The sequence below is a fragment of the Pimephales promelas genome, chromosome 2 (assembly GCF_988280905.1).
Source record: "Pimephales promelas chromosome 2, fPimPro1.hap1.1, whole genome shotgun sequence".
NCBI lineage: Eukaryota > Metazoa > Chordata > Actinopteri > Cypriniformes > Leuciscidae > Pimephales > Pimephales promelas.
The window spans coordinates 2,634,753-2,645,142 of NC_142770.1; the positions used below are offsets into that span (position 1 = coordinate 2,634,753).

The 10,390-nt window shown below is 38.5% G+C and overlaps 1 protein-coding gene across 2 annotated transcripts; it reads left to right on the forward strand.

Annotated features, from left to right (window-relative positions):
- Window positions 1-4,098: 4,098 nt before the first annotated feature.
- On the forward strand, window positions 4,099-6,623 carry LOC120486387 (uncharacterized). Of its 2 annotated transcripts, XM_089121220.1 has the most exons (6): window positions 4,099-4,459; window positions 4,681-4,986; window positions 5,186-5,497; window positions 5,752-6,033; window positions 6,123-6,266; window positions 6,362-6,623. In XM_089121220.1, the coding sequence occupies exons 2-6, from the start codon at window positions 4,683-4,685 to the stop codon at window positions 6,376-6,378; spliced, it is 1,059 nt and encodes a 352-aa protein (XP_088977346.1). In that variant the 5' UTR covers window positions 4,099-4,459; window positions 4,681-4,682; the 3' UTR covers window positions 6,379-6,623. The 2 variants fall into 2 exon arrangements, with proteins under 2 accessions (XP_088977346.1, XP_088977341.1); XM_089121215.1 differs by lacking the exons at window positions 4,099-4,459; window positions 6,362-6,623 and having other exon boundaries at window positions 4,464-4,986; window positions 6,123-6,274.
- The last annotated feature ends 3,767 nt before the right edge of the window (window positions 6,624-10,390 follow it).

The window sequence follows — 10,390 nt, forward strand, 5'->3', positions numbered from 1 at the left end:
GTAAATAACTGTGATATTTTGTACAGTAAAATACCGTTGAATTTAGAGTTTTTGAAAGTGAAAAAGAACAACTCCTTGTATAATTTACAGTGAAAAAACGTAATTTGACATTCCCACAATTCCCTGCGTCACACTTCTCATTTGATGTATTTTTGTTGAAATAACTTTGTTTCCTCATTATTTTCTTGTTTTTTTTCTATTCAGTTATGTACATTAGGGTTTTATGTTACAATTAATGTTTATTGCATTTTTAAATTTCACGTATGTTACCATGACGGTGTTTAATGTTTGTGTGAATGACACTTTGCAGCTTCTTAATATAAGTATCAACCTTCTAAACTGAGCTTTGATTGCTTATGCAACTCTCAATACTACTGTGATGATTGATGGTTGTCAGTGTATTACAATGGTACAAAACAGAAATCAGATTTTCTAAAGGTTGGTATTTCAACAGGGTTCAGTCAATGAAATATGGTTAATTACTGTAAAGGTGCTTACGGTTTATTACTGTAAAGGTGTTTAGAATTTTAATGTATTTTTTACAGAATTGTTCTGTAGTGATGGGAAGTCCGGTTCTTTTCCGCGAACCGGTTCTTTCGGACAGTTCGTTTTAATGAACCGGTTCAAAAAACCGGTTCACCAGTTCTTTTACGTCATCACGTAATGACATCAATTCTATCATCCCGGCGGATAAAAATACTTCAAATTAAAGGCATTAGTAATCACAACTTCAGTTAAATAATAGTATGCATTGTCATAATAATCTTGGATAAGTTTCTTACATTTAGATTTTGAAAACGAACCCTGCTGCAGCCTAGGCGATGTGCTAACGCGGATGTTTTACATGTTTTAAATATATAAAATGCATAAATGGTCTTCGTCATTTTATTTGTTATTAAATAAACGTACATTTCGCCGATTCGCCCTCTCATTTAAGTCCTGGGTTCACCCGTACTACTGCGTGCTCGTATATCAGCACAGGATCAGCCGGCCGAAAGAAAGTTCTGTTCAGAGACGGTGTTATCACGCATGCGCAGTATCTCCAGCTCATCGGTTCTCCGTATCGAACGTGTCCGAAAGAAACCGTTCTCGGTTCTGTACTAGTGATTCAAGAACTGCAACAACCAGTTCTCGACTCGAGAACCATAGCATAGCTGTGTGCTGAGCTGAAACCTGAATATACAGTCGACAAAACTAAAAAATCGATGCATGTCTGTCTCCAATATAGCCTTCTGTAGCCTATACAGTATATACATCATGTTTATAATGTGTTAACATAACGAATTAAACATATATGTTTAATTCGTTATGTTAACACATTATAAACATTTACTAAGCAGTGCACCAAACCTTGGCAAGAGTTTACATCAATGATTTATATTGTTACTTAGAGATTAAATGAGCTGTTCCTGAAAATATTATTTTAGTATAATAATAAATGTTTAGTAGTTTGACAGTTTTAGAATCCAATCATTATTTCCAATCGTTAAAATAATACAGTGATACAGTAATGTGATAAACATGTTTCCAAAATGTTTTATTTTGTTACACTTACTGATGTTCAACTAAAGACATGGAAACGTACATTTCGTCCCTCAGAAAAAAATGCACGCATGCTCAGCTCATCAACTCATCAGTTCTCAGTATGTCGTACGTGTCTGAAAGAAACAGTTCTCGGTTCTGTACTGGTTATCCGACCGCTGTACCTGTATGTTTGGTAGTACACGCATGCGCAGTATCAGCTGCTCGTGCTCATCACTTCTCTCAGCACCAACATATGTCTCCGTTCATTGAACTTTTTGAGTTACTGAATAAAATGTACTAATGGATATTGGTTTATTTCGATTCGGAGGGACTGTCAGGCATGTCTGAAAGTGAGTAACTTTAGTAACTTGTGGTTCAGCGCTGACGCAAGACGCGAACTGTTTCGAACGATTCAGTCCGATTTAGTGTACTGGTTCGACCGGTTCACTAAAAAGAACCGGTTCAAAAGAACGATTCGTTCACGAACCGGCCATCACTATTGTTCTGGCAACCAAAGTTACCAGCATTATTCCGTTAAAAATACAGATTTTTTTTACATTGTAGCAGCGTGAATAAAATCACGCTGCGACAAGGAAGCACGGGGAAACCCAGGCTAACTATGTAGTATGTGAAAAACAGAATGTGACAAAAGTACTATGTCTGAATTCAAAGTACTCATAGGCGAGATTCTGAAGTGTGACATCCATATGATGGGAACATTCAACGCCATCGAACGACCAATTCGTAATGATTAAAAAGTGGCTAATTCATACTAATTCACACAACCTTACTCGTACGAATTCGTACGATTTGTCTAACTCTAAACCCACATGATGGGTAGGTTTAGGGGTTCAGGGTGTAGGTCATTCGTAAGAATTCATACGAATTGGCCTATTCGGAAAATAGGTACGACTTAGCAAAAATCGACGAGTGAAAATAAGTACGAGTGAGGTTGTACGAATTGTTACGAATTAGCCACCTCATAAAATTCGTATGAACTGGCAACATTTTTGAAGTTTCACCAAGATCAGTTAATGTATAAAGAAGTTATAACACACTTCCTGTTTCTCTTTTCGCGCCATAAATTCGTTTCCTCGCCACGGCCAAACCGTTTGAGATATCAAAAATCCCCTACAAACTTTCATCTTCAATGTCTTGACTTCATGCTGACCGAGTTTCGTGGCGTGTGTTTGAATTCTCTAGGAGGAGTATCTCAAATTCCATTGCATGCGTTTTCCAAACAACCCTAAATAGCTGACTTCCTGTTGGGCTGGGATTAAAAGTAAGAGTGTGAAGTATATATGAACCGATGAGATCTACATGTGTACAGAGTTTCATATTATTACATGCAAGCGTGTTTGATTTATGGACCAAGTTTTCGGAGCCCATTGCAGGGGGTGCTGTCGAGCCCCCCTGCCACGCCTGGGTACCAGCTTCAGCCCGGCCCTGATGGCCGTGGGTACTGACCCATGTGCAAAGATTCAAGAGTTTTCGAGCATGTTAAGGGCCCCAAAAGTGCCCGAATAGCCGATAGAACATTTTTTTTTTTAAAATTATCCTAAGGAAAACAATAGGGCATTCGCCCTTTCAGGGCTTGGGCCCTAATAAATCCATGAGAGATTGGTCATCCCTGGGTACTAAATGGCAGTACTGGACAACTTGCACCACATACATCTCAATAATGTGGCCATGATTGATGGGGAACAGAATATCTTCCCATAAGTCCATGTCAGCCAATCTGTGGTCCATACTTTAAGCAAAACCCCCCCATAGAGTTCCATATGTTACTTGCCTGGCCTTCTGTAACAAAAGAGAGACAATGTAGGTCTGGATGCAGTTTATTCAACAGAAAGACACTCAGATAAGACATCGAAAATTCTCAGAAATATTCTCAGATCGCCAAGTCATGCAAATAATGCTTGCACTGAGAATGAGTGCAGAAACCAGTGCAGCCATGACAATATACATACAGCATTTCAATCTTCTGCTATTAGTTTTCATGCAGGGCCAGAACTCATTTGAAAATGTAAGATCAGCAAAAGCTCGATGTTAAAAGAGACGTACGTGTGAGCGGAAACTGTGACTGAGGTCACAACCAGATAAATATCACAGTTCAGTCGTGTTTCAGGTCAATCTGAGTGTTTCAGACATTAAGAGTTACTATCGTGGGCTTTTCAGTGAACCGATGAAGAAGATGTTTCTCAAATTAGTTTTGCTCTGCTTGTGTTTGTGGCGTCTGGATGGTGAGTTTAAATGTGTTTTCATGACTTCAGTTGTTTCTGTTCTGATGTGATAAATTAGTTGGAGAAGATTATCATTCACTGTGATTCTCGTAGAAATGACTAAACTGTGAAATCATGATTGGTCTAAAATCAGTTATGAGGGGTGGATTTAATAAAACATAATAAATATGAAGCTCAAATACCAAACAGCATTAAATATAATTGTAGGAAAAGTATCTGTTGTTTTTTTTCTCTTTCATTTATCATTGTTTGTCGTTGTACTGTTTAAGAATGTTATTCACTTCACATTTTAATGATTAAAAGTATTTTAGTGAAGCTTCATCGACCAACCTGAAGTGATTTTAAAGCTTTAATCTGTGAAAAACCCTGTTCTTCAGGAGTGTCTGGTGATGATGAAATTTATAAAATAGCGTGGAAGGGAGATTCAGTCTCTCTAAACACTCGTCTCACTGAAATAAAGGATGATGATGTGATTCAGTGGAGGTTTGGAGACACTTTAATAGCAGAAATCAATGTAACGGCCGACAGAATCGCTGTATATGATGATGTTCTTGATGGGAGATTCAGAGACAGACTGAAGCTGGACAATCAAACTGGATCTCTGACCATCACACACATCACAACTGATCATGAAGGAGATTATAAACTACTGATCAACCGTGAGATCAAGATTTTCAGAGTTACTGTGTTCGGTGAGTGAAATATTTTGATTGACCTGTTTTATATTTCAATTACCACAAGATTGAATTATTAATTCAAGCTTCATTTTGCTGCTTTTGTGCTTGTTCTGTGGTTTAATGATTTTAGTAACTTCAAATTAAAATTTCATTAACCATCATAAAGTGCGATTGTTAAATAGTCTTTATCAGTGACAAACCCTGTTTATGTTTGTTCTCTGTTCTTGGTGATACAGGAATGAAATTGGTATCAGTGATGGAGGGAGATTCAGTCTCTCTAAACTCTGGTCTCACTGAAATAAAGGATGATGATGTGATTCAGTGGATGTTTGGAGATGGAAACACTTTAATAGCAGAAATCAATGTAACGGCCGACAGAATCACTGTATATGATGATGTTCTTGATGGGAGATTCAGAGACAGACTGAAGCTGGACAATCAAACTGGATCTCTGACCATCACAAACACCACAACTGAACATACTGGAGAATTTGAAGTACAGATCAACCATTTGAAGGAATTTTTATTTCTCGACGTCATTGGTGGGTTAAATGGTTTCACATGTTTATTGTTGTTAATTTAATCACCTCAAGAAATTTAATTATTACTCCACACAAAGTTTGGCTTCTGTAGTTTTAATTATTTTAGATGTAAATTTCAAATTATTTACTTTTAGTGAACCTTCATGACGTTTTTGAAAGAAATAATCCATGACAAAACCTGTTTCTGTTTGTTCTCCAGTTGTGTTTAACCCAAAGGAGACGTACGTGTCAGTGATGGAGGGAGATTCAGTCACTCTAAATCCTGGTCTTATTAAAATAAGTGATGATTTGATTCAGTGGTGGTTTGGAAACAATGTAATAGCTGAAATCAATGTAACGGCCGACAGAATCACCGTATATGATGATGATCTTGATGGGAGATTCAGAGACAGACTGAAGCTGGACAATCAAACTGGATCTTTGACCATCACAAACACCACAACTGAAGATGATGGAGATTATCAACTACAGATCCTCAGAACATCAGTCATCTTCAATCTCAATATCTATGGTGAGTTAAATATCAGTTTCACCTGATTTATTTATTTATTACAGCAGTTGTTTTAAAGTCCTATCATTTAGATGTTATTCTTAAAATGACTAATTAGCCCTATTTTTTACATTAATAACATCCATATGTTTAAATTTATTTCAGATTGTTTTTAAACGCTCTATCTTTAATAATCTCGGTTCCTCTCGATGTTTCTTCCTCGTCTGCTTGAATATCTTCATTCATGTATATCTTTATTCTCTCCTGTTTTTCAGCTCGTCTGCCTGTTCCTGTCATCAGTAGAGACTGTTCTTCGTCATCATCAAATTGTTCATTGGTGTGTTCAGTGGTGAATGTGAGTCATGTGACTCTGTCCTGGTACGCAGGAATGAGTGTATTGTCCAGCATCAGTGCGTCTGATCTCAGCATCAGTCTCTCTCTACCTCTGGAGGTGGAATATCAGGATAAAAACACCTACAGCTGTGTGCTGAACAATCCCATCAGCAACCAGACCACACATCTGGACATCAACACACACTGCAGACACACATGTGCAGGTACGACAGCGCTGATATTAGTTGATGTCAGCGCTGATATTAGTGTTTATTGACTGATCTGATGTCAGTTTGATGTGTTTATTCCTCAGACTCTGTCCACTGTTGTGGTCCTACTGAAGCTGTGATCCGATTGGTCCTCTCTGCTCTGGTGGGTGTGGCTACTGTCATCATTCTGGTTTATGACATCAGATCCAGCAGAGCTGAACGAAATCAAGCACATATTCACACATCAGGTGCATGATTGATGATGTCATTTCTCACAAACTTATTCTGCATACTTCATTTTGAGATTTATTAATTTAAGGCTTTATATGTTCATCTTTTTCAGGAAGTATTGAAATCTAAAGCAGAACGTTGAATTTTAAAGGTTTTTTAAGTGTGTTTTTTGTTCTTCTAGTGTTTTTGTCATGATAAATACTGACGATTATTCGAGCTTCTGCTCTCTTTCAGTGTCAGATTTTTTTTGAACGGCTTTGTATACATTTGTCTCAGATTCAAAAGTGAATAGAGACACACATTCTCTGTATGTATTTGCTTGCCTTTATCAATAAAGTGTATCACTCCGTGGAAAAAGAGTCTCTCCATGTTTTATTAAAAAAAAAATTGTGGAGGAATACAAACTTTGTTTACATTTTTTAATGTAAAGTGATTAGATAATATTTGTAAATGTTTACATTATTATTATTAGCTCGTTCATTTTATAGTGTTCTACCTACAATAGACTAAACAAACTTCCCCAGCTTCTCCTTTAACCCGATAAAAAACTGATTTGGGCCACATTATAATATACTTTGAGATCACAGTGAAATACATAAACACAACATATCGATCCTCCATTTCCTCCGACAGGGAATGATAAAGTCTTTAAATCGCTAGTGTGATTTGTCTCTGTGGTCTCGTCTGAGGAGCAACTCCTCCATCTAGTGGCTCACCCTGAACTCACATGTTATCAGGAGTTATTTACTCAGTCTCTTCTGTCTCTGACTCGACTAGTTCTGTCTGATTGGTTTTGGTGTTCAGCTGGAGTGTTGTTTGCTTTCTCACTAAAAAATTCCTTCACAAACATGGAATTTATTTTATATTGTGAACACAGAATTTCTCTTTTTGAAAAAAATACTTTATGGAACTTGGTTGAATGTTCAATAGTTGCTGGTCTTTTCTCTTAGGTTACATCTGACAAAACACGAAACACTCTTCAGACTTGCTACACTGCAAGTTTCTCGACCTCGAGGAAACAAAATTCCTGAACCGTCTCGGCGGCCTTCTGACTCTCTCAGGTCACGGCTGCCCTTCTTGTGTTACTGTAAAAACACAAAGCTTGTAGCTTAACGGTAGGTCATTGAAATGATGAATCTCTGTGGTCATTAAAAATCCCAGGATGTCCTTCAGAAAAAGAGTCGGAGTGTAACCTCGGCATCCTGGCCAATTTTGCCCATTGGCGTCTGTCTATCATGACCTCCTAATCATCCCCATCTACACTCACCTAAAGGATTATTAGGAACACCATACTAATACTGTGTTTGACCCTCTTTCGCCTTCAGAACTGCCTTAATTCTACGTGGCGTTGATTCAACAAGCATTCTTTAGAAATGTCGGCCCATATTGATAGGATATCATCTTGCAGTTGATGGAGATTTGTGGGCACGAAGCTCCCGTTCCACCACATCCCAAAGATGCTCTATTGGGTTGAGATCTGGTGACTGTGGCGGCCATTTTAGTACAGTCAACTCATTGACATGTTCAAGAAACCAATTTGAAATGATTCATGGTGCATTATCCTGCTGGAAGTAGCCGTCAGAGGATGGGAACATGGTGGGCATAAAGGGATGGACATGGTCAGAAACAATGGCCGTGGCATTTAAACGATGCCCAATTGGCACTAAGGGGCCTAAAGTGTGCCAAGAAAACATCCCCCACACCGTTACACCACCACCACCAGCCTGCACAGTGGGAACAAGGCATGATGGATCCATGTTCTCATTCTGTTTACGCCAAATTCTGACTACAACAGAAATCGAGACTCATTTTTCCAGTCTTCAACTGTCCAATTTTGGTGAGCTCTTGCCAATTGTGGCCTCTTTTTCCTATTTGTAGTGGAGATGAGTGGTACCCGGTGGGGTCTTCTGCTGTTGTAGCCCATCCGCCTCAAGGTTGTGTGTGTTGTGTCTTCACTGCATACCTCGGTTGTAACGAGTGGTTATTTCAGTCAAAGTTGCTCTTCTATCAGCTTGAATCAGTCGGCCCATTCTCCTCTGACCTCGAGCATCAACAAGGCATTTTCCCCCACAGGACTGCCATCGCATACTGGATGTGTTTCCCTTTTCACACCATTCTTTGTAAACCCTAGAAATGGTTGTGTGTAAAAATCCCTAGTCTCGCGTAGCCAGACCTTCAGACTGACGGCTGAAGGTCTGGAATTCATAGCAGCTTTCTTTGGCCAAGGCCCGCCCATAAGGCCGTTTGACTGACATGTCAAACAACCAATTACAGTTCGTTTCGTTCAGCGTCACGTTTCGGGGCGTGGAAATGTCAGGCGCGTTTCCAACGTCACGTAATGCGTAATTACGTTGAAAAGGTCACGGGCGACGTAGCCGGAAGTACAGAATCAAAATCGTCCGACATCGTTGTTTTACCTTTTAATTCTTTTTTTGTAAACGGCGTTTGAGTTAGTTTGCACGTTCAACCTATGCGTTCAACTTGTAAACACTGACTCTGTACTTCTGGCTACGTCGCCCGTGACCTTTTGAACGTAATTACGTATTACGTGACGTTACAAACGCGACTCACAGAATATAGCAAGGCTAGCATTTGTCCTTAGAAAAGTTACATTTTTGGAATAAGTTTTGAAATAACCGATCGTTTCGCATGATAAGACCCTTATTCATCGTCTGATATCGTTTAAAGACATTTGAAGCTGCACTGTAACTCTCATTTGGACCTTGGACCGTCTGGTTCCCATTGAAGTCCATTATATGGAGAAAAATCCTGGAATGTTTTCATCAAAAACCTTCATTTCTTTTCGACTGAGGAAAGAAAGACATGGACATCTTGGATGACATGGGGGTGAGTAAATTATCAGCAAAAGTTTTTTCAAAATTAAACTAATCCTTTAAGATGCTAAAAGTTTGCTAATTAGCTAGCCATAGTCTATCCATTCAATTGTGTGGCACTAAAATAAATTACATTTTATTAGATGAATGAATATCAATATCCGCGTTTGCACCGCAGGAACTTTCCCCAGGAACTAGGAACTTTGGGGTGGTAACGTTACTCTGTGTGTTTACACCGCAGGAACCAGGGTCTAAATTAAGCTCTGGGTAAAAATTCCCCCCCCCAGAAAGTCCCTGCTGGTGAGGTGGTACTTTTTCAGAGTTCAGGAACTTTCGGGGTGGGACTTGTGCGCTGAACATGCGTCCCATCCATCTCACGGTCAACGTCTACTTTTAATATCTAGCATTACAAGCTTTATGAATACGCTTTGGGTGCTCGTCTCTTTTCTGCCGTTTTGTTAATTACCTTGTTAGTAAACCAATCGCACACAAAAGCAGCACAGCTTGAATATCCTCCATACAAAACGCAAAACAAACGCGCAAACTGGGAAGAGCAGTCGCACGCAGTTCAACGTCACTAATCTTTCCGCCTCGGACGTAAGCAAGCGGTCTGGAGAAAAAAAAGTTCCTGTGAAAAAAGTTCCTGGGACAAATAGTTCCTGGTAATTGCGGTGGAAACGCGGCTAATGAATACCAAAATTGGGGAACCTTTTTAAAATTGACTTTGAGACTACATAATTGGGTCACTTAAAATTTATGGAAGCAAATAAGAGATATAACTATTTGAAATTTAACAGACAATTTATTTGTTTCAAATTTACCTCTGAAATTTAAATAGGCCTTAATTTCTATTTTAAAAACATGAATTTGCATCAATATTTTTCAATGCTCATAAATTCAGATACAAAAAATAATAATAATCAACTTACAGAATTTCGAAAATAAAATATATTCAGGTTGATTAAATTTGATTGCTCAAATTCAGATCTCAAATTTGACTACAAAAATTCAGATCGAAAAATTCATGTTAAATATTCACATGGTAACATCCGGGCTATTCAGGATAGGCCACGCCCACGCCCAGAATTTTTATTTTATTTTATCACAGATCTAAACCAAACTGCAATGAGACGAACTAGGTCTGTTTTGTCAAATCTGGTAGTAGCCCTCAAACCGTATTCACTTTATAGCCCTTAATCCTGTAATTGTGGACAAATGTGGGCACAGAGGACTGTGATCCTAATTTTTATTTATTATAAATGTTATATCACTGTTTTCGATAAAGTTTTGTCCATCCATTTATGGTG

What these genes read in the sequence shown, in the direction of transcription:
- LOC120486387 (XM_089121220.1), top strand. Translation starts at nt 4,683, where the DNA reads ATGAAATTGGTATCAGTGATGGAGGGAGATTCAGTCTCTCTAAACTCT. An exon ending in TTTATTTCTCGACGTCATTG is followed by an intron (nt 4,987 to 5,185) that starts GTGGGTTAAATG and finishes TTTGTTCTCCAG; the next exon opens with TTGTGTTTAACCCAAAGGAG. An exon ending in CTTCAATCTCAATATCTATG is followed by an intron (nt 5,498 to 5,751) that starts GTGAGTTAAATA and finishes CCTGTTTTTCAG; the next exon opens with CTCGTCTGCCTGTTCCTGTC.